Below are 25,832 nucleotides of genomic sequence, written 5' to 3' on the forward strand. Positions count from 1 at the left end.
ACAAACTTAATGTGCTCAGGTTCTGTACGAGATTTGTGAAATATTATGTTTAAGTAATCTTTATAGCCTGAACTGCAGATGCACCAAAATCAGTGTCATTTTATAAGATTTCTATAAGTTATTTCAGCATAGCTAGAGCTTGAACATTGTGATTCATGTAACTCGTGACAGTTACACAAAAAATCTGAGAATATGGAAGATGCTGTAAAGAAAACAATGAGATGTAAATAATTTGTTCTTTAATGTACAGTCATTCATTTTTGATATATTCTCCTTTTCCCAGCTCAATGATGGACAGTTCACAGTTATTCAGCTCGTTGGCATGCTGCGTGGCATCGCAGCAGGCATGAAGTACTTGTCAGATATGAATTACGTACACAGAGACTTGGCTGCCCGTAACATCCTGGTCAACAGTAACCTGGTATGCAAGGTGTCTGACTTTGGGCTATCTCGTTTCCTTGAGGACGACCCTACAGACCCTACCTACACAAGCTCTTTGGTAAGCATCTAATGACGTGTGTGTGTGCGTGCGTGTGTATGGGTGTGCATTAGTTTGTTCTTGAGCGGCATCTAACATTTTTACATAATAAATAAAGCATGCATTTATAAATAAATTATACATCTGAGCCCAACTCACAAAAAGAATTTATGAGACAGTACTAGGTCTACTCCCATTTCAAAACCCAAACATGTCTTTCTTCTAAGGGATATAAGGAAGGGTCTTTGATCTCAATTTGGACAGTAGAATCACAAGAAGTAGTAATATTTTCTCGCTAGTTTCTGAGAAAACCATACTTATCGTCCAGTGTTGTGTACACTACTCTATATTAGATTATATCTTATTGTAACATGTCATTTTTACATGTGGCAACTAGAGGCGTGGGAAATTTCCGATTCTTAGATTATTCGCGATTTGGCCGTGGAAGATTCGAGAACGATTCACAAATATCCAAATTCCGATTATTGAATTATACCAGGTTAAGCGGAAGTAAAACACAGTCAGCGCGGTCTTTAGGACGCAATGAGGAACGGACCGAGAGTTAATATCATGTTCAACTCATGCCACTAGATAAAAAAAAAAAACAATCATACCTGACTGCGGCTGACAGCCGCTACAAACAATGCCCGGTTGCTAGTTGCTACAAACATACGGCTACAGTAGATATCATATATACTGTATGTAGAACTAGATGCAAAATGACAGACGACGTCGGTGTTAGAAGTTGTATTATTGAACAGAGATGCGAAATGATAGACTTTCCGGCGTAAGTAAACATCCGCCATCTTAAAGCAGTAGACCTCTCTAGAAGGCTCTGTTGTGGCGAACCTAATTAACTGTTTATCTAAAATATTCCTAAATCGGCAGAATCTTGTCTTGAATCTATTTTTAAATGATGAAATAGTTTTAAAACTTTGACAAAAGTAGACAGAAGGGAAATTATGGAATAACGGGAGCAATTTTAACAACTGTAACAGTTGATTCACAACATTAGATTAATTGAATGTAGTTTAAAGCTGCTGATACAGAATGGGGACTGGAGTTTTTTATTTACTGTTATTTTTGTATATTTTTTTACTGTTATATGTTAACTTGATACTTAAATAGTAGTTTGGTTTAGCCTTAGAGGATTTTTGAACAATTTTGGAACTAATGTACAAAACATTAAAAAAAATAATAATAAAAATAAAAATAAAATTTAAAAAAATAAAAAAAAGGAGAGGGGTGCATCAATAATCGTTTTATAATCGAATCAGAGCCTCTGAATCGTAATCGTGATCGAATCGTCAGGTGACCAAAGATTCCCAGCTCTAGTGGCAACCCACTCTTCAATAAATTCCACAATATTTGTTTCTCAAGTATCCCCAAGTGTAACCTGTCTAATCACAGCAACAGTAACTTCTACTTTAGACAATGAATAGATTGTTTTTTGTTTTTATTGACTAAACATACTCACGCATTTGCAATACATTTAACAATAGCAGTAAAAACGCTTTCATGTTCAGCTTGTCAGTAAATATTATTTGCCAACACAAATACATTTGGAGAACATGCCGGGTTGTTATCTATATTTCATGTGTTTCTATGTCATTGTTTTGTAGCCATGGTACTAACCTTGTGTGTTGTGCGTCCTGCACCCTTGTTTGTGCATAAATGTTCCCTCAAAATGCATTTATCTCACCTTCTTTTTTCCTCTTGTATGTGTGTGACTCTGTGTTTGTGCTCCATCCCTCCAGTATTTCATGCTCACCTACTCATTCGCATATCCACAGGGAGGGAAGATCCCTATTCGATGGACTGCACCAGAGGCAATTGCCTACAGGAAGTTCACCTCAGCAAGTGACGTGTGGAGCTACGGCATTGTCATGTGGGAAGTAATGTCATATGGAGAGCGGCCGTATTGGGACATGAGCAATCAAGATGTAAGCCCATAAAGTGACATGCGCCGATTAACAGTCGCCTACAGTACATTGTCTAAGGTTTCTGTTTATATGAATTGGCATTGCATACTTGGACAACTTAATTTGCTTTCTGTCCCGCCATTCTGGCTTGTCTGCCTTTTTTCTACAACCATTCTACAACGAAAAGCCTTTCCCTGATTGTTTTTTGTTGTTGTTTTTTTTTCTCCATTAAACTAATTTTAATTTATATTTTGGCTTTTTACTGTTGTTTATTGTTGTTTCTTCTTCCTCATTCCACAGGTTATAAATGCAGTGGAGCAGGACTATCGACTGCCCCCACCAATGGACTGCCCCACAGCACTACACCAGCTCATGTTAGACTGTTGGGTGAAAGAGCGCAACTTGCGGCCCAAATTCACCCAAATTGTTGCTACCCTGGATAAACTAATCCGCAATGCTGCCAGTTTGAAAGTTGTCACTAACAGCACACAGTCTACTGGGTGAGTAGGAGGATTGGTGGAAATAGCACCAATGAATGTTTGCTTTGATAAATCCCTTTGAATCTTAGCTTATTTCTGCGTCAGACTATGCTGACATCATTGTTTTAGTCATGCAACTAAGATATTTATTTACTACTGATGCATGAATAATCCACAGCTACCTCAATAGTTAATCCTATTGTTCAAACACTCTTTTCCACTATACACTGCTGGCCAAAAGTATGGGCAACCCTGCAATTCTGTCAGATGATGCTCAATTTCTCCCAGAAAATGATTGCAATACAAATGCTTTGGTAGTATTATCTTCATTTATTTTTACTTGCACTGAAAATACAAGAAAGAGAATGGAAACAAAACTTGAATCATGATCATTTTACACAAAACTCTAAAAATGGGCCAGACAAAAGTACTGACACCCTTTGAAAAATCATGTAATGCTTCTCTAATTTGTGTAATTAACAGCGCCTGTTACTTACCTATGGCACATAACAGGTGGTGGCAATAACTAAATCAGACTTGCAGCCAGTAAAAATGGATTAAAGTTGACTCAACCCCTGTCCTGTGTCCTTGTGTGTACCACATTGAGCATGAAGAAAAGAAAGAAGACCAAAGAACTGTATGAGGACTTGAGAAGCAAAATTGTGAGGAAGCATGGGCAATCTCAAAGCCACAAGTCCATCTCCAAAGACCTTAATGTTCCCTTGTTTACCGTGCGCAGTGTAATCAATAAGTGTAAAGCCCATGGAACTGTGGCTAACCTCCATAGATGTGGACGGAAAATAAATATTGACGAGAGATTTCAACGAAAGATTGTGCGGATGGTGGCTAAAGAACCTCAACTAACATCCAAACAAGTTCAAGCTGTCCTGCAGTCCGAGGGTACAACAGGGTCAACCCGTACTATCCGTCGGCGTCTGAATGAGAAGGCACTCTATGGTAGGATACCGAGGAAGACCCCACTTCTAACCCAGAGACATAAAAAAGCCAGGCTGGAGTTCGCCCAAACTTACCTGAGAAAGCCAAAAACCATTTGGAAGAATGTTTTCAGGTCAGATGAGACAAAAGTAGAGCTTTTTGGGAAAAGGTATTGAGTTTACAGGAAAAAAAACAAGGCCTTCAAAGAAAATAACACAGTCCCACAGTCAAACATGGCAGAGGTTCCCTGATGTTTTGGGGTTGCTTTGCTACCTCTGGCACTGGACTGCTTGGCCGTGTGCATGGCATTATGAACTCTGAAGACTACCAACAATTTTGCAGCATAATGTAGGGCCCTGTGTGAGAAAGCTGGGTCTCCCTCAGACGTCATGGGTCTTCCAGCAGGACAATGACCCACAACACACTTTAAAAAGCACTAGAAAATGGTTTGAGAGAAAGCACTAGAGACCACTAAAGCGGCCAGCAATGAGTCCAGACCTGAATCCCATAGAACAACATGGATATATCTGAAAATGGTAGTTTGGAGAAGACACCCTTCAAATCTCAGAGACCTGGAGCAGTTGGCCAAAGAAGATTTTTTTTTTTCCATTCTCGTTTGTGTTTTTTCATTGCAAGCAAAATAAATGAAAATATTACTACCAAAGCATTTGTAATTGCAATCATTTTCTGGGAGAAATTGAGCATTACCTGACAGTATTGCAGTGGTGCCAATACTTTTGGCCAGCAGTGTATATATGCATGTATAATCTTAGGATAATATGTGTACCTAAATTCGTCAGATAAGAGATATACGTACAAACAAGGAGCTCACTTATGCTATATGTACGTTCAGTACCACCGGCGTTATCCACAAGATGTTTCTTGGAAAGAGTTTGAAGGATATAAAGTGGCAGAGTTTGAGTGATTGGGAAGAAGGAGAGGATGACCTACCTACTAGTATGTGTCCCTGCATCAGGGTCTTTTTGTCCTGAGGGAGGTCTGCAGACAATCCTGGGTTGTGCTCATGGGGGAAACTTGGGTCTCGGTTGGCCACTGTAGTGCCGTTCTTAGAAGATTAAGCTTGTGGTTAATTAGCTCGATTAAGGCGATGCAAAAAAAGATGGGAGCGCCTTTTAATTAGCCACTAACAAGATTTAAAAGGGCCAGCAGAGAGATGGCCTCCTGCCGACAAATCTGCGATAGGGAGAGCTGGTCGTCCTGTTTGGCATTGAAGGCTAGCTGGGGGCTACCAAACAATAGTTTGCCATAAAGTTTTTTTGAATTATGTAAGATTAACTAGTTTGACATCATTATAGACAGCACCATAGGTGGTCAGTGTAATGAGCAAAAGTACTTGTGATACTAGTCTTATAGCACCCATGGCATTTGGTGATTTATGGATTTTTCTTTCAACTCTAGCTTTTCTCTGATGAGTTATGAACAGAAATGCCAAACACCCACTCATTTGCAGTCTCAAAAAAATAATGACCTAAAGTTTAGAAAACCTGCAGCAGGTCTAGACATTTTAGTTGTTGCTAGTGCCATTACCATCGAAGAGACTCAGACATTAGCTTGCATTCTTACTGTGCTCCTATTGGCCACGTACATCCAACCAGCAACATTCTGGATCTTTTTGAAGCTTACCTTAGTGAAGGCACACCAACAATATCCCATTAAAAAGAGCACTGGTCTGGCTTTAATGACAGCCCGGGGCCTTGAGCACTGAAGCATAGTTCATATTAAAAATCACTCAATCTACACCACTCAATGGAGCCTCTGTATCAGTTATTAGCCCCAGTTCTCTGCCTGTTCTTTTTTTCCCCCCACCGTTCTTCATTCCCCTTTTAATTGTTAATGAATCTAATGCCATCAAAAAGGATGACAGGGATCAACAGAGCAGAAAGGAGGGGAGACAGTAGCATTCATTCTCTTTGACTGCTCCCAGGTCTTAGTCCTTCCAAATGCTTTCCCTCAACACTGCTGCCTCAAACTCTCATCTCCCGCTTCGTTTTCATCCTCTCCACTTTTCTCTGAGCTGCTACAGTTTTATTAAACTTCCAAGGTGGGCTCTCTATCTGGGGCAGTGATCAGCAAAATGACCAGGAATTGTTCTTTAAAAAGGAGATTTTCTTTGTCACGTGGTGGAATATGTAAGGATTAAGCTAAACAATACACGAATAGAACACTTCATAGAAAACAACACTTCAACGATTGGTTGCCTAAAAGCCCATCATTTTTACAGTAAAGATTAGTGTTGTGCCTAAGACTACACAATCTGAGACCAAGGAGCTGTTTACATAAGAGCAATCCGCAAAGAATATATTGTTGATTGGCCTCGCGTTTTGACAGAGAAGGTGAATCCAGAAAGCAAGGAACCAAGTTTTCGATTGCAGTCTCCAAAGTGGAACTGTCTTGCTGCGATGACATCAACACACGCCGCATGTCATTTGAGGCATGTGCTGTTGCCGACAGTGGCTCCATTCCTTTTGTATCCAGCAACATCTGGTTGTGTTGTTTTGTAGTTTATAACAGAGGCTATCTGTCCTCAGTAGAGAAACATAAATACAATGTCATCCAAACAGGCCCCAAATTTAGTTAGGCGTCATTTCTTGATGTTTTTTTCGGAATAAAAAGGGACTGTAGCTATGACTACTTGATTGTAGTTTTCTCAGAATATCATACAGTGGTACCTCAACATACGATCGCAGCAACATACGATCCTTTCGACATCCAACAAAAAGTTTGACTCGTCAATTGTCTTGACATATGACAACATGCTTGAAATACACGACACGACGATTTCTGACAGTTTTGTTTTTTAATTTTTTTTGCGTGGCGGATTTTCATGTTACACAAATCAACATGGGTCCCAAGGGTTAGTGCAGGTGGTGAAACAAAGAAAAAGGTGACGCTTGCAATAGAAATTAAGATGGAAATGATGAAAAAATATGAGGATGTTGTGCGCGACAGTGAACTGGCTCGACAATGCGACCGGAATATGTCTACGATCTCGATGGTCCTCCTCTGACCTCTGTTCGCCAGTCTTTGTAAATTAAGGTGACGATTATTATTATTGTAACATCGGCAAAGAAATCGCCAGTTTCATCAGGTTTTTAATCATTTATTTCAGAACTTGTGCAACACAACACAGCGAGTGTCTGCCGTACCTGACTCTAACAACAACAAAATAAAAAAAATAAAAAAAGTAAAAACTCTTCTCCACCTCTCTAACTATGTCGTCAGTCACACGGTACGTTCAGGAACAGCATGCAAAACACAACTGCTACATTAGAACCCGATTCGTTGCGTTATCATTATTATGATTATTATTAATCCGATTTGTATTTATAACTTATTTGTTTTGCTATTTGTAATTGCGATTTGTAATTGTACCGGCAGTATTCATTTAGGATTTAGCGTATGTTTTTGGGCTGTGGAAAAAAATAATCAAATCATAGTGTATTCTTATTGAAAAATCTCGCTTGAACATTTCGACGTACAAGCCTGGTCCTGGAACAAATTAAATTTGTATGTAGAGGTACCACTGTACATCGTATTTGAAAAAAAAAAGTCTCTTTTTATTCTTTTAAGTCAAGAAATTACACCTATCAACATTTGGGGCCTGTTTTTTGGTGACCCTGTACATGAGAAAAATACTACAACCTTTAAGTTGGAAAATAACTGTAGTACTGGTGTCGTAGAAGTTATGCGAACTGCTGTGGTCAGAGACTTTTTTGGAAACACACGACTGAGGCCAACGGCTGAGTATTGACAGGTTATATCCGCTTGGCTTGCCTGGCTTGGCATGCTGAGTCCTCGGCCACCACTCAATGCTTGCTTAGCCACACTGCTCCATTGTGGTGTGGCCTAACACACCCTCATCTCCCAGGAGTTCCCCTCTTCTCTCCACCCCGTTTGTGCTTTCCTTTCCTCCGTGGTTGCACTCGCTGAATTTCCACAGCTTCGTTCAACTGTTTTTCGGATAAAATATCTACTTTTAAAAGCCGACAGCGGGTGGGGAGTATTATGCCCGTTGGACAATGTTGAACGACTGAATGAATAAAAAAAAAATGGGGAATAGGTTTTGAATAACTACAGGCTTTAGAGGCTCTTTCAGGAGACTTGTCAACACATACCGAAAACCCTTCATTTTATTGGTGCATTTTTGTGATTGTGTGGTATATCGATAAACAATTTTGTACGTTTAATGTTTTTTTAAATTCTCCTTTTACACTCAAACAAAAACAGAAAAAATCATTTACTGCATAATCACCAGCACATCTCCAAAATAAAGTTTTTTACAGGTTGTCTAAAGTTGTTACTGCGAATGTTCTTTACCATTTGAATTCTAAGTGTTATTTGGGGGATTCTGAGGCTGTTGCTTAAAGGTTTTCCATATTCACCTCGATTTTTATCACTCTCATCTTGCCTTTACCCAAAGGATTTCTTCCTGTTTCACATTTTTCTGCACAGACTGAAAATCCAGGATTTTTTACAACTCTTCCTATCTCACTGTTTTGTATATATTGGGGAACAGTTGTCCTGCCAATATTGTGACTTTATCGTTACAGCAATAGACCAGCCTATTTGCATTTAATGTAAAAGACAAAGGCCAACTTCCAGATCTACTCTCTGAATCTTTTTTTGTATTTCCATTCCAAAAATACTTGCAACTGTCATTATACATATACATTATATAATTTGTGAACATACACCTTCACTCACCAGTTGCAGCGCCAGCAACCACCAACCAAACCTCCAGCCAGTCTCTCCACTCATTAAAGTGATACCCACCTAGCTCTACCCCCCCACACACATGCATACCTCGATACATGTGGCGGAGAGGAGAGGAGAGGAGAGAGGAGGAGAGGTGGTGAGGTGGCGCTCAGTGGGGAGGAATTTTGGAGTTGCTAGGTTCGGCTAATAGAGGCAATGGTGTAACCACCTTAACCCTCTCTCTCTTTCTCTCTCCTCCTTACCTGCCTTCCACCACGCAGGGTATCCCAACCCTTGCTTGACCGCTGCGTGCCAGACTATACAACTTTCACCACTGTGGGAGACTGGCTGGACGCCATCAAGATGAGCCGCTACCATGACAATTTCATCAATGCCGGATTTGCTTCCTTTGACCTGGTTGCCCAGATGACAGCAGAGTGAGTGGAGTCACTTCAGCTAATCAGGCTCAAAGCGATTGATCTGAGGTTGAGAGACAAACTTGTGGAATGTGACTTGATCGTGCAAGAATTATATTAAAAAAAACACAGACACACAAAAAAAACAACAACTGAAGGTTATATTAAACATGATGAGGTGGTGATGATGTGAAGAAGCAGTAATAGGGTAAACACATGAATAACACAAACAATAATTGGAATAAAGGTTGTACACGGCAACACAGAAGGAATTACGAATCTTGCTTTTAAAACTTACACCAATGAACTCTGATTCATATTGTCTTTAGATATTTTTCGCAGCGCATCTGATGCTGACCTTGAAAATTCACCTGCTTTCCTCTGTTTACAAACAGTAAATTATGTAATGGAACCCAGGAAAATAGCAGGCTGGTGATGATCAAGTAAATGAATTAGGATTGTAATGATAAATAAATCCTCCTCATTAGGTGCGTAATAGGCACAGGAGGTGGGGGTAATTTGTTTCAATTTGGTCAGGCTGACAGGTGTGGTGTAGTGTGGCTTTCTGTTGCCCCAAATGGCCAGTAATTCCTCTAATGGTGCCCATTTATTATGATTTAATCGTCTGTCGCCTTGCTGATGGGGATGAAAATATTTGAAAAAACACAAACCCTAATGTATTTATGCCGAATTGTAGTGGTACGCCCACACCGAGGTTTGGAGATGACGAGCGGTCGTGTGAATAGTTGTGTGTAGCACCCCATTTGCATGTTTGGGTACTCGATTGTCTCACACAGAAGATAAAGCCGCATGACCCTGAGTCAAGCACAGTGTTAGGTATCTAAGTGTAATATTAGATTATCCACTATTTGTGTGTGATTGAACGGAGAAGAGACAGACTAAGACAGAACCCAAACAGTAAATTAATGGTTGCTGCAGATTGATTGGATTATACCCTTTTAAGTAATGAAGATGATGCACTCTTCTAGGTATTTTAAATGAGAGAATTTACCTGCATGGAAAAGTCTATACGTTACGTTAAACAGAGTAATTGTTCTCAGAACCCATGCAAACTCTACCATGCTAGAAAATGGAGTTTGCTTGATATAGATTTGAAACTAAGTTCAGTATATTGATAATTATTGCGTTTACAGAAACGGTGTGAACCATTTAAAATATATGCAAAATGGAAATGTGTCTTTTTTTGATTCCCCAGTTGTAAACCATAGCTTTTGGTCTTGTTTTTTTATTTTATTTTTTTCCTTTTAATTTCTCTGTTGGCGCTATTTTTCTACAAATTAGTTTAACAAATCAGGGCATTTTCATACACTTTTTACCTCTTAACAAAGGGAGCACTCACTTTTATTTTACAGCATCTTTTATCCTTAAAAAGAGGAAGCTTTCAGGCATGTTAACTGCCTATCAGAAGCCACAATTGCTATTTAATCATTAGCTTTCACCCTCTGACAGTTTATAACTTGTGCCCATTTTCTCACCTGCCGTGCTACACAAGCATATTCCCGCATTGCCCTTTTTGTTGACTTAGGCTACGTCTACACTAGGACAAATAATGGCCTTAATCGTGTACTTAGACTATACGGCATGTCGGCTACATTACTGTACCTCTTGTCTGAAGATTTTATTACATGGGCTAGAGGGGGGGAAACATAATTTCATGAATGGCGCCTAAACTGCCTAGCATGGCCAAGCTATCCGTATTATATCAGGATACAATGGAAGTGACGTCATGGAGCACGCTATAGCCATTACGCATTTCGGCTTTGTAAACAATGGAGGCAAATGGTACAGAAGCGACTTTCCAGCTCCTCTTTTTACAACTGAAAAAGCTTGTGATTTTACGCTTAAATATGTCCAGGGAAGACAACGTCAAAAAGCTTCCAGTTCAGAGGTGACACCTGTGGACGATGACATCACATAATTTTTTGTGTGCAGGCGTAGTCTGCGCAAATGCAGGCGTCTCTTGCAGGAGCGTGGCATTTATAAATGTACCTTAAACCTAATGCGGACAGGCATAAAAATTACCTTGTCTAAATTACAAGGCAAAAAATGTTTCCGTCCTCGTGTAGCCGTACCCTTAGACTGGGGGGAGGCATTTTATGGGCGATGACCAGTAGATCATTATTGTTCCTACCTGTGTTTACTTGAGCCTGAAATAACCGTTGCTCGTTTGAAATGTGATGTTTGCTTGATTTAATTTTTTTATGGCAGGAACACCTGGACTCACTTTCACTTCTGCCTTCTTTGTTCTTTTTACGATTCAGGGACTTGCTGCGGATAGGGGTTACATTGGCTGGCCACCAGAAGAAAATTCTAGGTAGCATTCAGGACATGAGACTACAGATGAACCAAACGCTTCCTGTCCAGGTGTGAGGAAAGACACTTTCAGAGTGGTGCAGTCGTAAGACAACAATTTTGAAGAAAAGGGGGAGAAACCGTGCCCAGTCGAGCCATTGGAAATATCCAAGCTGCCTGACCCATCTCTGCCAATTAGACACTACATAACTGACTTGCAGTGCCTCAAACTTGTTTACTTTCTGTTTTTCACCAATACCACTACCCGTTTTATGTTATTCATCATGTATGCTTTTAAAATTCAACCATTTGTGTGTGTCTGAAAGAGTGGTCAGTATACCCATCCCATTTGAGCCTTACCAGCTCTGCTGAAGGCTGACTTTGCATGATCGTGTGTTTAAGGATGCTTGGCTTTGGTAAATGAAATGTCATAGTGACAGTGATCCTGATGGAGAGAGCCCCTCCCTTCAGCCCCACAACCCAGCTTTGTTGGGCATAACGAAGAGCAAATAAAGAACATGCTGGAACAGAAAAGAAACTAAGAGGAGGCAGAGGACAATTCTTTCCCTAAAGTTTTTTCACTGTGTACGTTTTGTTCTCCATCTTCATATTGAAGGTGTGTTATCTAAAAGGGCACTTGCTGAAGAAGAGTGAGGTCCTTTGATGGACTAAAGTAAAATATCTGGAAAATCATGGAGATAGACTCTTGCTGACCTGAAGGAAGGTTTTTATAATATCAGGATCATCAACCGTTTCATGTTTAATGTTATTTTTTTGTGAGTACACATCGAACATGTTATTTTGTTTTTGACTTCTTACATTTTAGGGAGTTTGTGGTTTCAAAATGGCTGGTCAAACTGAAACACCCCAAGTGGACACTTGCCTAGAGATGGAGACACAAGGACTGTGGCAACAGAACAGACCACTAGGCCTTTTTAGTGTGCGTGCGCGTGTGTTTGTATAGGTGCGTGCGGGCGTGTGTGTGTGTAATTAAGTGTGTCTGGATGTGCAGGTGTGTCACATTGCACACAACTATACTGTACAATACAGCTTCTGCTATTTGCCACTGTGGAGAATTAAAGCATGAACTGAACCATGACAAGGAGCAATTATATCTGGAACATTTATGCTACATTCTGTGGACAACTATTACAAACATACTTTTTTTATGGAATCACAAAGTCAACTTTGGAAAGACCTATATATGCATATAAGGTAAGAGAGAAGTCCATTGTGGGCAACTTTCTACTTACTAGTACTTGGATTCAGAAATAATCAAAATTATTGTTTAAATTTGTTGACATCCTTCCCTATGTATTTATTTGTGCCCCTTCCCCTCTCCCACACTTCCCTACCACCACTTCTCAGGTGGATAATTAGAACATTTGAGAAAGTGGACTTGAAACAATCACATGGAAACATAAATAGGATTCAGCTGATGAATTGATGATTAAACAAAATAAATGACATATACATTACATTGAACATTGTATTTTTTTTTTCTTACTAACACCAAACTCATATGCTCTATTGGTTTCTGAGTTTTGTTCAGAGTGAAATTGCCTCAATAAAACGGGACAGGGCTGACAATTAAAAACAACCAATAAGCATAATGTGTGTGGGAACGCGAACTGGACCCAAGCTACGATTGTTTGACAAGGAAGCAGATTTGACCCCAAAACAAAATATTTTTTACCCGATGTAATATGTTGTGTGAGTGGTTTCCCCAGACAATAAGTAATTTCGAAAGCAGGCCTATTTTGCATAAAATCACCATCAAATGTGATCATATTTTTTGTCAAAATCACAACAATGAAAAAACAGTGTCTGCTTTAACTCAAACCATCCAAACATTTATAGGTTTTCATATTTTAACGAGGATAACATACAAACATTGACAGACGGGACTTGAAGAGCAATTGAAACCAATTTTTACCAAACATTTTAAGTCAGGTGTGTGCCCAATCACTGATGAGTTGTTAAAAGCTGCGCTGCCCACTATAAAACACACAGAATTGTTTTGATGAGAAGAATTGTGTGATGTGCATCATGGCTAGGTCAAAAGAACTGTCTGAAGACCTGCAATCAAAGATTGTTGATTTGTATTAAGCTGGGAAAGGACGCAAAACCATCTCTAAAAGTCTGGATGTTCATCAATCGACAGTCAGAGAAGTTGTCTACAGATGGAGAGTTTGGCACTGTTGCTTCTCTCCCAAGGAGTGGCCGTCCACCAAAGATTACGCCAAGAGTTCAGCGCAGAATACTCAAAGAGGTAAAACAGAACCCTAGAGTGTCTGCCAAAGACTTAAAGAAATCACCGGCACAGTCCAATATCTCTGTGCACACATCAACTATATGTAAAACTATGACCAAGAATGGTGTTCTTGGGAGGACTCCGCAGAGGAAACCACTGCTTTTTCAAAAAAAAAACAAAAAAAAAACATTGTTGCTTGTTTAATGTTTGCAAAAATGCACTTGGACACTCCACAGAAGTTTTGACAAAGCATTTTGTGGACTGATGAAACCAAAGTTGAATTGTTTGGGAGTAACACACAACGTCATGTGTGGAGGAAAAATGGAACAGCTCACCAACATGAACACCTCATCCGCATCGTGAAGCATGGTGGAGGAAGCATCATGATTTGGGGCTGTCTCAGGGCCTGGACAACTTGGAATCATTAATGGAAGAATTAATTCAAAAGTTTATCAGGATGTTTTGCAGGAAAACCTGAGGCTGTCGGTCTGACAGTTGAAGCTAAAAAAAAAGGATGGATGCTGCAAAAAGACAACGATCCAAAACACAGAAGTAAATCAACTTCAGAATGGTTTCAGAAGAACCCCATTGAGATGCTGTTGCATGACCAAAAGACAGCGATTCATGCCAGACTTCCCTGGAACCTATCTGAACTACAGCAGATTTGTAGAGAAGAATGGGCCAAGATTAGTGCTGATCGATGTGCTTGACTGATTTACAGCTACAGGAAGCGTCTGGTCGTTATTTTATTTTTATTTATGTTATGTTATTGTTTCCAAAGTGGGGGGCACAAAATATTAAATGTGATGGTCCACTTACTTATTTTCCCCTCTTTTGTCATTGTTTGCATACTATCCTCATTAAAATATGAAAACCAATAAATGCTCGGGTGGTTTTAGTTAAAGCACTGTTTCTTCATCTGTGTGATTTTTGACAAAGATCAGATCACATTTGATGGTAATTTTATGCAGAAATGTAAGAAATTCCAAAAGGTTCAGATATTTTTTCATACCACTCTATATTCCACCTGCATTTGCTAGATCAGGGGATATTTCTGCTTCCAGTTTGATGGTTGAACATAATCTGGAAAAGAATGGATGTTAAATTATGTGACCATTGAAAAACACCACACACAGTACAAGCTAAACTGTTTTGAGCCACATTATTATTATTTTTTTCTTTATGTGTGCATTCTCTAACAGATACACATTTATTTTAGGATTTGAATAATCTTTGAGTGTACCAGGCCCAGGGATTCTGAATCGACGTTATTATTATAAACTGACAGTTTGAATGCAATGAGTGGTGTGAAAAACTCTTGGCATACTTTTTAATTAACCTTTTCCAAATAATCATAATCAATGTATTTTATGTAAACTGTACTGAATACACTCACAGGTTGAACCTATATAAATTTTATCTATTATGCCGGAAAAGAGTTCCAAGCAAGATGGTTCAGTAAACTTCCTCACAAGAGGATCTTCATCAAATTATTTAGACTTTTCAGAAGAGAAACCAATTGGTCTTGTCTGTCAGGTCTATTAATGCTTCTAACCGGTCTGACTTTGCTGGGACACAGTGAACACAGACATATGGCAGGCTGACCTATCATTATCTCTCTTCATTTCCTGTCTGGCCTGCAATCATCCTGTCTCAGCTAGCTCTTCTACAAATCAAAAACGCTGGCATGCACACGACGAAAACCTGGTGGTTCCATCTTACTAAATAATTGCATCAATTTCATACAGACTATTTGGGGAGTCGGGGTTGTCAACTTTCATACTGTGTGTTCTTCAAGTTAAGCGTTTGTAGGTATTAAAGTATATTGATATAATATTGTGATGTTAGTGGCCAAACATACATTCATCCCTCCTGTGCTGAGTCCCTCTGAAAACCAATCGGGAACATTTTTAAAACTACCGTCAACTGTTGACCTTCTTTTAACCACACAGTAATGTTATTTTGGTGATAAAAGTGTTTCGAAGTGACATCACATTTTGAATCACATTTCAGATGAAATTATTTGGGGAACCTCTTATATTTTGATTTTGATATCTACTACCGATTTTAATCATTTTTCTAGTATATGACAGGCAATTGTTTTAGAATGTGACAATATATAGATTTTCAGATTCACTGTGCATGTGATGTTGTTCATCTTCATTTTGAAGCTGCGTTATCTAAAAGGGCATTTTTAACAAAGAGTGAGGTTTTTGATTGACTAAAGTAACATATCAGTATAGTCATGGACATACATACAGTATACAAAACAGGATACAATATTTAACAGTACTGTAGACAGACCATGTCACATATTAGTCATATAACAACTCACACTGGCATTCGTTCATTCGCTGTCTTCCCTCCAAGCTCAAATGTTTTGAATTCACAGAAAGATGAAGAGTAAATACTGTAAACAAAAATACTAATAATAGTAAAATGCTTCTACTTCCACCACAGATCATTTGGATTTGTTGGTCTGCATATTAAAAATGTTCATGACAGAAGATACATTTTAAATTTCATCCTGGCTTCTGAAAAAAAACTAGAAACTCTTTTTGTGATACAGATCATTTATACCTTATAATTATTCAGCATTTTCACCATAGCATCATTTCAGATTTCTACTAGTGCAATATACCCATTACTTTTTGTCATGTACAGCATATATTATTGAATACATGCTGTTAATGTGTCTCAAACGTTTCTATTTTCCTCTTCTCCGTCTTTGCTTTAATTGTTGGTTTTAAAAACACTGTATATGCTGTAACTATTTTGTTCTTTGTAAATCCATTTTGACATTTGTCTTTTTTTAAACTTTATAAAACTTTTTATAAATATTTGGTACAAACCATGGGAAGATGGAATATATTACGAGTATAAGCGTTCAAGAGATGAAGTTTCTCTATGAAAAGTATTGACATTAGTTTGATGCTTGAGCGAAAAATTAGTGTGCAATATATATTATCTTAAGAAACATGATCCACACGTTTCCTACTGTATGCCTAAAGGCAAGATACTTGTCATTTACTTTATGCTTTTTCAAAGGTTTGAGTTGAAATAAAAACTTAACACTTTTGACTTTTTGCATGAGTTGAAGCTCTATTTGGACGGCATATACTACAATTGTTGTTAATTTTACTTAAAAAAAAAAAAAAAAATATATATATATATATATATATATATATGTATATATATATATATATATATATATATATATATATATATATATATATATATATATATATATACATACACACAGTGGGGAGAACAAGTATTTGATACACTGCCAATGGGTTTTCCCATTGACTGTGTATCAAATACCTGTTCTCCCCACTGTATATATATATTGTCACATTTACGAATTACTTGTCCCAAAAAGTAATTGAGTTAGTAACTCACGTTACTTTTCGTGTTCTACACGTTATTACTTTATACATTGTATAACATCTTTCACATCAAATATGTTTATATTAACTGATTGAATTGAACTGATTTTTTCATCAGAAAAACAAAAAAAACAAAACGTAAGTTCAGTTTTTAATTATTTATTTTTTTAATATTCACCTAAATAAGAGGGTAATGGTATACAAACTAACTGTCAAATGCCGTGAGAAAAAAGCCTTTTTGTTTTTCCTATTGTACTGAACCCGCACCGAACCTTGATCTACGTACCGAGGTACGTACTGAACCGTGACTTGTGTGTATCGTGACACCCCTGATATATCTAGATATGTATATTTTTTGATATCCCTGAATCCTGCCTCTCCTGTTTTTGCTCTCGTTGTTTTGATTAAAAAACATCAAAAGAGGTTCTTGGATACGTCAGTCAAGAAAAGTTGAGGGCAAATGATTATTTTTGGTAATAAAAAAAATAATAATAATAAATAAATAAATATATATATATATATATATATATATATATATATATTTATTTATTATTGCTGTTATTAAATTGTAGCTTTAACAAGGACTTTGCCAACTTGGAGATGATAATGCACACTCAGCACGAAAACAGTACATTAAATTAATTGTACCCACCTGAGCGCCACGAACTGTATGTAAAAAAAAAAAAATAGTTGCCCGAGAGTTTAATGTGACTCTCGCCATGCTAAATGCTAATGCTAACGAGAACGCGAATGCTATGCTAACACTTTGAGCCACCTAGCCAATCGTCATCGCGTTTGCAATGGCGTCAAAACCCCCATCCCACCTCCCCCCTCCCACTCTGCCCTCTCCCAGGCAGCTGTGACAAAATCAAACAACTTGCGCTTCATTCAACCAAATTGTAGTCACGCGACCCCTCAGACCCTCAGTAACGGCAACAGTGTTGCAAATATGGGTAAAATAATTAATTAGATTACTACCCCCACTGAAAAAAATAACGCTGTTAGAAATGCTGTTATACTCTAACGCCACTATGAACAACACTGATTGCGGCATATATTTTGATGATGCTACAGGCATCTTGTGAGGGGATATTGATCCTTGTCAGAAGAGACAACAGAATATGGATGGATTGCTGGCTAGCTGAATAGACGGATGAACAAGTAAAAATGATAAGTCGATTAAAAAGAGTCAGTAGAAGCCAGAAAAATTGCATGTCTTCTTGGTCTGTAGCAAGCAAATTAATTCAAAATAATAATAGTTTTAAATCCACAGTGTGCCAATAATGCGCAACACAGGTTTTCCCGTTATCCTACCCACCAATTAGTATGAGTTAGTCTCTGAGGGCATTGAGCCAACGGTTTTGTTTCTCAGCTAATAAGAGAAAGATTCTCAGATCATAGATTCTACCTCATCCAAACATTGCCTTGTCCCCAGGCTCCTGTCTTCTTCCTCCCCCTGTCCAATTACAGAAAATCTAAAGCCTTGCATCTGTGGTCTCTGTCTGGATATGTGCAGATATTTGGTATGTACTCCTCTCCTTGATGTGCAACGTAAAGTTGCAACATAGTGGATTTTCTTCTGTTACAGTTGGCAGATGGAAAAATATTCTATATTTGAGGATTTCATTTTATTTCAATCTCAACATGCTGAATTATACTACTTTGGGAGGGATTAAACTTGCAGTTCCAAGTTACTATAATATTTCAGAAAACATTATTTTGCAAACTATTACTATTTTGTATCCTGACAGAAAAGCCATATCATCCACTTTGAGCTATTTGGTGAGTGTTCCATCCGTGCTTTCTAATATGCCACTTTGCAGTAAATGTAATGCAAGATGAACTAGTGCTCTGTAAACATTCCTTCATTTATTGATATACTGTCACAGTACGCTGCAAGATGGAAATTATTGATTTTGTGCAGACCTGTTTTAGCAAAATATGTCATATACTGTAATGTTGGGTCAATTGATTAAGATGTCAATAAAGATTAATTTCTAATCCTCCCTGGGTCAGCGGGACAATATTAAAATAAATTGTAGTGTGCATTAACATGCCTTAGCCAGATGTCGGTCAGGATGATGATCAAGGCCCAGGCAGACAGGATAAAAACAGACCACTACACACTCCTAATCATCTCTCAACTGACTAACCCGCATCCCCCACCTTTTCAAGCTTCCCACAACAAGCTACTTTTTCTTCCCCTCTTCACGCTTTTGCTGTAATCCCTCTCTTTTAGTCGAGCTGGGCACAGCTAATTGGTCACGTCTGTACGGTGACACAGAGACCCGACATAATTGCCGGACAAATAGCAAGGTGTTTAGCGCCGGACCTCTCTCAGCTGAGCTGTGCACAGACGCCAGTCGACTGGAAAACCCAATTACTGCTTGAACTACACAATTCACTAATTGGCAGGAAGTCCCAACAAAGATTTACTCTGAGTGCGTATCTTTGTTTTCATCCATTATTAACCCACTCCAGCACTGAAAAAAAAAAAAACCTTTGCAATTCAATGAATAACAATTCAACTAAAATCACATGCACGCACTGCATTTTAATGTTACAAAAAAATATATTCAGTGCATTCATTACAGTAATACTAAATCCAAAGAAAAACGGAATCATTTTGTCTATCCTGGACTGACATAGCATGTTCATATGGCAGTTCTCTAATTACTCATTTTAATTTCAAATGCACCCTCTTTGGGATTGAAAGCCCTTGGATTTATTTTTCTATAACTTAATTGAAGAATGCTAAGTGTTTTTAGTGGGAAAAAGAATAAAACATCAATCCCCCAAAACAAACACTTTTTGTCACTAATCACTCAATCTTCATGCCAGTGCACTTTTAAAAGTCTGTTTATTGTCCTCTTAAGAACCATTACTTTAATGCATATATCATTTGCATAAATCACATTTCAATTTTGAAAATAACAGTGTAGTTCCGCCTAGATAGTCATCTTAATGAAACAAAACCCTGTAATATTTATTCTCATTCCGTCTGCCTTCCAACTGGTTTCCTGGCATTTGTTGGACCACAGACCTCTTTTGTCAATAGTTTTGGTGCAGCTGCATATTCTTTCTGTAAGATGGTTGATAATGGCTGCCAAGGCAGGGTACAAAGTCAACATGTTCTCAAGCAAATAGCAAGCAGGTGACATCTAGTTGATGGTCAAAGCTAGGCAGGTGGTGAGAACGTATCACAATAATAGTTTATGGTAGCCTTCTGGAGCAATGGAACCGATCAACAAGCACTCTAAAGTACTGTTGTTGGGAGATAACACATCGTTATGGCCCATTATTAAGACTAGTGTCTCAATTTACTGTAAACAAGGTGTAAAATAAATTATGTGGATGACTAATAAATCATTTTGTCTTACAAGAAAACTCATTGGTAAAGGACAAACAGCCCATAGCTGATGCACTAAACACATGCTTTGTTATATTTTAAAATAATTTCACCCATAATTATCCTTTAGTATGTAAAATATCATGAATAAATATGTTGAATAGGTGGACGCATCAGTCTTTTTATGTGGATTGTATTCATTTCACTATTTCATGGAAATGAAGGGTGAATCCACGTTATAATAATAGTCAAGGTTATTTTTTTATAGAACTGGTTGCACAGACAGTCATCAAAGAAAAAGTAACAGTTCCTAAATGAATTACAACCAAATACATTATATCTCATATATGGACAAGTTTCCTGAGCAAAATATGGGCGGCGCAATCTTGAAAAATGTCTGCTCCGAACTTCCGGTTTAGAAAGAACAACATGAATTGCGCTTGAAGTAAGCAGTGTGTTGACAAAGTTAAAACTACAAAATCAAGCCCACGGAACCCACGGAATCTCCAAAAAATGGATTCAGCACGACGTAGATGAGACGTAGATGGGATTGTTTGATTGTTCTTTTCACTTTGTTGATGAATCGTGGACAAAATCATAACAACTTGTCAGCCTGTGTTGACGTGAGGTATAGATTGATACGCCAGCCACTTGAGTGACCAAAATGAGGTCAAATTATATTACACTTGCCGAACGCAGAAGGGCTGACAGGGATTTTCTTGTTATAAGGAATTACTACACGGTATGTAAATAGTACAGAAATAGTATGTCATTGTTTTTAATTGCAGGTATTGACTGCATTAAAACATTTGGACAACATGATTCAATTTCTTGTTTTATTTAAAAAGATTGGTGGATGTGCAAAACGGGTCAATAAATCACAATTTATAAAATTATTGGAAAAATAGCATACAAGAATGTGATATTAGACAGCAGAGCTCCGGAGCCTCGCCAAACTTTCACTCAACATTACGGCCTCCAGACCTGCTTTCTCCCGCTGTCCTCAGTAATTCCAGCTCCAATAGTGTATCTTAAAGTTGCTGCAGTTAAAAAGCTTGTAATTGGATATTGGGATCAAGCTGACGGTCCGTCGCGAGGCGAGCCACTGCCTCCAGCCCCAGCCTCTCGGCCACCCCGGGTAAATCGATGTGGTCTCAATATATGTTAATCAAAGTACAGTACGCGTTGCTGTGAGGCACATCGACTTGTCTTTCCTCACCTAAAAGCGTTTTCCCACTGTAAACAAACGAACGAAAAACTTGCAACACTTGCATTTATGCGTTGATCTAATTGGGCCATGTTACACGTACATATTAGCAACAGGCTAGCAGCAGATACATTAGTTGTAGTAAATATTAAAGATCATCATAATTACAATCATCATTGTAATAACAATATCAAAGGCAACAAGTTGTTTCATGCACGATTTTAGCTTTAGTATTTTTTGAGCACCGGACTCTTTAAAATGCAGGGATAGGAAGAACATACCTTTCATAACACAGTGGCAACATGGATACAAAAAACACCTGGCCTTTGTGGTGGCACGGGTTTGGTTCCACTTCTGCCTTCATGAACATGTTGTCCTCCCCTGTCGAGTCGTTGGCAGATGGATGTGGTATTTCCAAATTGTCTTTTTTAAGGGATTTTGATGAATAATGTTACTCCAGCTCCACTGTTGTTTTGGATGGAAAAATTGTAAAACGGTAGTTGCTCACAGACATGCACAAGTAAAGCGGAAGTACCTCGTAAACTTGTCTATGTACAGTTGTGGTCAAAAGTTTACATACACTTGTGAAGAACATAATGTCATGGCTCTCTTAAGTTTCCAGTTGTTTCTACAACTCTGATTTTTCTCTGATAGAGTGATTGGAACAGATACGTCTTTGTCACAAAAAACATTCATGAAGTTTGGTTCTTTTATGACTTTATTATGGGTTAACAGAAAAAGTGATCAAATCTGCTGGGTCAAAAATATACATACAAGGATTTGAAAAAGTGAATCATTGACTTGAACAAGTCAGGAAAGTCACTTGGAGCCATTTCAAAGCAGCTGCAGGTCCCAAGAGCAACAGTGCAAACAATTGTTTGTAAGTATAAAGTGCATGGTACTGTTTTGTCACTGCCACGAACAGGAAGAAAACGCAAAGTATCACCTGCTGCTGAGAGAACAACCGAGAATCACCAAAAAGCAGATCTGCCAAGAATTAGAAGCTGCTGGAACACAGGTGTCAGTGTCCACAGTCAAGCGTGTTTTGCATCTCCGTGGACTGAGAGGCTGCCGTGCGAGAAGGAAGCCCTTGCTCCAAAAGCAGCACCTTAAGGCTCGACTGAAGTTTGCTGCTGATCACATGGACAAAGATAAGACCTTCTGGAGGAAAGTTCCGTGATCAGACGAAACAAAAATCAAGCTACTTGGCCACAATGCCCAGCAATACGTTTGGAGGAGAAAAGGTGACGCCTTTAACCCCAAGTACACCATGCCTACCGTCAAGCACGGTGGTGGTAGTATTATGCTGTGGGGCTGTTTTGCTGCCAATGGAACTGGTGCTTTACAGACAGTAAATGGGATAATGAAGAAGGAGGATTACCTTCAAATTCTTCAAGATAACCTAACGTCATCAGCCCGAAGATTGGGTCTTGGGCGCAGTTGGGTGTTCCAACAGGACAATGACCCAAACACACATCAAAAGTGGTAATGGAATGGCTAAATCAGGCTAAAATTAAGGTTTTCGAATGGCCTTCCCAAAGTTCTGACTTAAACCCCATCGAGAACTTGTGGACAATGCTGAGGAAACAAGTCCATGTCAAAAAGCCATCAAATTTAACTGAACTGCACCAATTCTGTCAAGAGGAGTGGTCAAAGATTCAACCAGAAGCTTGCCAGAAGCTTCTGGATGGCTACCAAAAGCGCCTAATTGAAGTGAAAATTGCCAAGGGATATGTTACCAAATATTAGCGCTGCTTTATGTATATTTTTGACCCAGCAGATTTGATCACTTTTTTCTGTTCACCCATAATAAAGTCATAAAAGAACCAAACTTCATGAATGTTTTTTGTGACAAAGAAGTATATGTTCCAATCACTCTATCAGAGAAAAATCAGAGTTGTAGAAATAACTGGAAACTCAAGAGAGCCATGACATTATGTTCTTCACAAGTGTATGTAAACTTTTGACCACAACTGTATATACAGTATAATATTTTCCAAACTACACGAATAAGAACCTTCAATTTTCTCAAAAGCTAAAAGTGCTTCTTTTAGTGTGATGCACCTTATATATGGATCAATATTGGTTAATCACGGCGTGACATTACCTTGAGCATAGCTCAATCAAGTGGATGTGTCACGCAAACCCAACCACTACTACTGTGCCTTATAATGTGATGCGCCCTATGTATGAAAACAGGCTTAAAATAGGCCATTCATCGAAGGTGCATCTTATACTCTGATGTAAGTTATACTGCAGAAAATACGGTATGTATATATGTGAAGAGGAAAAAAATGAATTAAAAAAAAAACAAGTTTTCTATTAGTGAGCTTTAATGGGTAAAAAAACGAGTAGTTTCTATAATAAATTGATAAAATAATGTCTCAACAAATCATATTATGTTAGGTTTTGCTTTTCTTTCTTTTGAATAATCTATTTTAAATGAAAGCAAATCGCTTGGACTACTCACACTTTAGAAGGACAGCGGGGACAATGCCAGCTCAAGGTCAGTTTTCCTCTTCATTGGTGCCATCGGTAGGCATGAAGGCAAGGGCCTTGTTCCTGCCTGACATCTCATTAACTGCTCGTCGATATTTATCAGTCTTAATCAGAGCTGTGGCAGCTCTGCTGTGATTACTTCCTGGGTGGGAAAGCAATCATACCTCGTCCTCCCTGCTGTCCTTGATTTATGGTGGGTTAAACAGTCCAGCATGGTTGGAATAGTTTGAGAGCTTCATACTCAATGTGTGTAGCTTCGACAAGAGGATTTCAAATTGATGACAGACAGACAGACAGACAGACAGACAGACAGACGTACAAGTGGTCAAATTTATGTTCACACATAAACTAGCAGTGCATAGCTTTTGTCAGTTGCCCTCTTTTACCCCTTGACCTCACTAAAGATCTCTAACAAGGCCAAAGAAAAGCAGCCTAATGTCAAGTGGCAGCCAAACAAAGGTGCGTCCACGGGGGGCATTGGCTAATGTGTTAACATTCTTCTGGGCCTCACAGCTATTTGGATTCTGAGCCCAGGGTCATTTTTTTTTGGAACCAGGTGTCAGCTCATTATAGTCTCAACCTCACTTTCCAGCCAGCACTGACGCTGACCTGCAAACAGTAGTCGACTGGAGTTGTCATGAAACAAAAGCTGAGGATAAAAATGAGTATGAGGCAAACAGTGGGGAAAACAATCCTTTCTTTAGGAAAATAAGACATATTGCAAAAAGTAGGGCATGGCTTGTTTCCTCAAGATTATTTACTTTCGTTCCTTTATTTTTTTTTTCATTTACAGTCTGCAGAGGCACTTGTCAGACACTCGGTCCAATCTGATCATTGGGGTCAGACCGTTAATCACTCATAGCCATTTGGATGCAGAACAGACTTTTGATTGGAGAAATCTGTGACCCCGCCCGCAGCCAGACGCTGGCATCATGGTGGACGGGGTCATACTCAGGCCATATCCTGTTGCATCTTGGGAAACGTGTCCTCTTTTCCCGAGAAAGGATGAGTACAGTTGTGAAATAAAGTAGGACAGCTGGTAAACATAGAAGTCATCATTCTATTGAAATGAGGCACAGATTTGAATATTATAATTAGATGTTTACACTTAAATGATAGTTGTTGGCCTCATGCTCCACCAATGAGTTGTGTATTTAATCGTTATGGCGAGACGAGCCTAAACACACAGCGCTCACATAGTGCACATTAAGAAAGATTTGCATCAAAGCTAATTTAGCAGAGTGCACTATCAGGATGTTAATGGTGTCCAATAAAGAACAATAAAGTCTTTCAATAATTTTGTAGTTCACGACAGCATTTACCTCTCATTACAATTTAAATCGTTTGAGCCATCATATTAAACACATGGAAAATGCAGAACAAAATCTATGCACCACACTTCTATTTCCCGCTCTATAGGTATTAATATTCACCCTTGACGCGAATGATGATGTAAATGTCATATAAAGTGAAGAATTATTTGGATTTTTAAAGACATTTTCAAATAATATAATTTATTAAAAATAATATATATGAAGAAAAAAATTGGCATACCAGTGTTTGACATGACTTGAATTTTGGTGTGGATCCCAGATCAAGGTTCATTCCTAAGTTTTCCTATTTTGTCACACTTCCAAACACCATCTCTGTGTTTTTATAATAATGGACCCAAATAATTAAACAAGAAAATGGCAATTTATGCAAATTTGTTTGTTTGGCATTCATGTTTTATGTTTATAACTTTTGCCATGCTGAGAGGTGCTAGGTCTTGAATCGTTGTTGTTTGCTTGTTTTTGTGCTTGTTTTTGGGTGGTGAGTTAAATAATAACAATTTTTGAGTGGAAGCATAAGAACTGGTACCACAAAGGTAGCAT

At 38.5% G+C, this 25,832-nt stretch overlaps 1 protein-coding gene across 11 annotated transcripts in view; it reads left to right on the forward strand.

The window, feature by feature from the left end:
- Positions 1 to 16,614, forward strand: part of LOC130918544 (ephrin type-B receptor 3-like) — a 76,759-nt gene extending 60,145 nt beyond the window's left edge. For 3 of the 11 annotated variants that reach the window (XM_057840320.1, XM_057840323.1, XM_057840327.1), the window contains exons 12-16: positions 284 to 499; positions 2,236 to 2,421; positions 2,701 to 2,900; positions 8,813 to 8,968; positions 11,230 to 16,611. In XM_057840320.1, coding sequence (XP_057696303.1) covers positions 284 to 499; positions 2,236 to 2,421; positions 2,701 to 2,900; positions 8,813 to 8,968; positions 11,230 to 11,338 — 867 coding nt within the window. In that variant the 3' untranslated portion in view covers positions 11,339 to 16,611. Of the gene's footprint in view, positions 1 to 283; positions 500 to 2,235; positions 2,422 to 2,700; positions 2,901 to 8,812; positions 8,969 to 11,229 lie in introns of all 11 variants that reach the window. The other 8 variants (XM_057840324.1, XM_057840325.1, XM_057840329.1 and 5 more) reach the window with 6 other exon arrangements.
- The last annotated feature ends 9,218 nt before the right edge of the window (positions 16,615 to 25,832 follow it).

The sequence above is a fragment of the Corythoichthys intestinalis genome, chromosome 7 (assembly GCF_030265065.1).
Source record: "Corythoichthys intestinalis isolate RoL2023-P3 chromosome 7, ASM3026506v1, whole genome shotgun sequence".
NCBI lineage: Eukaryota > Metazoa > Chordata > Actinopteri > Syngnathiformes > Syngnathidae > Corythoichthys > Corythoichthys intestinalis.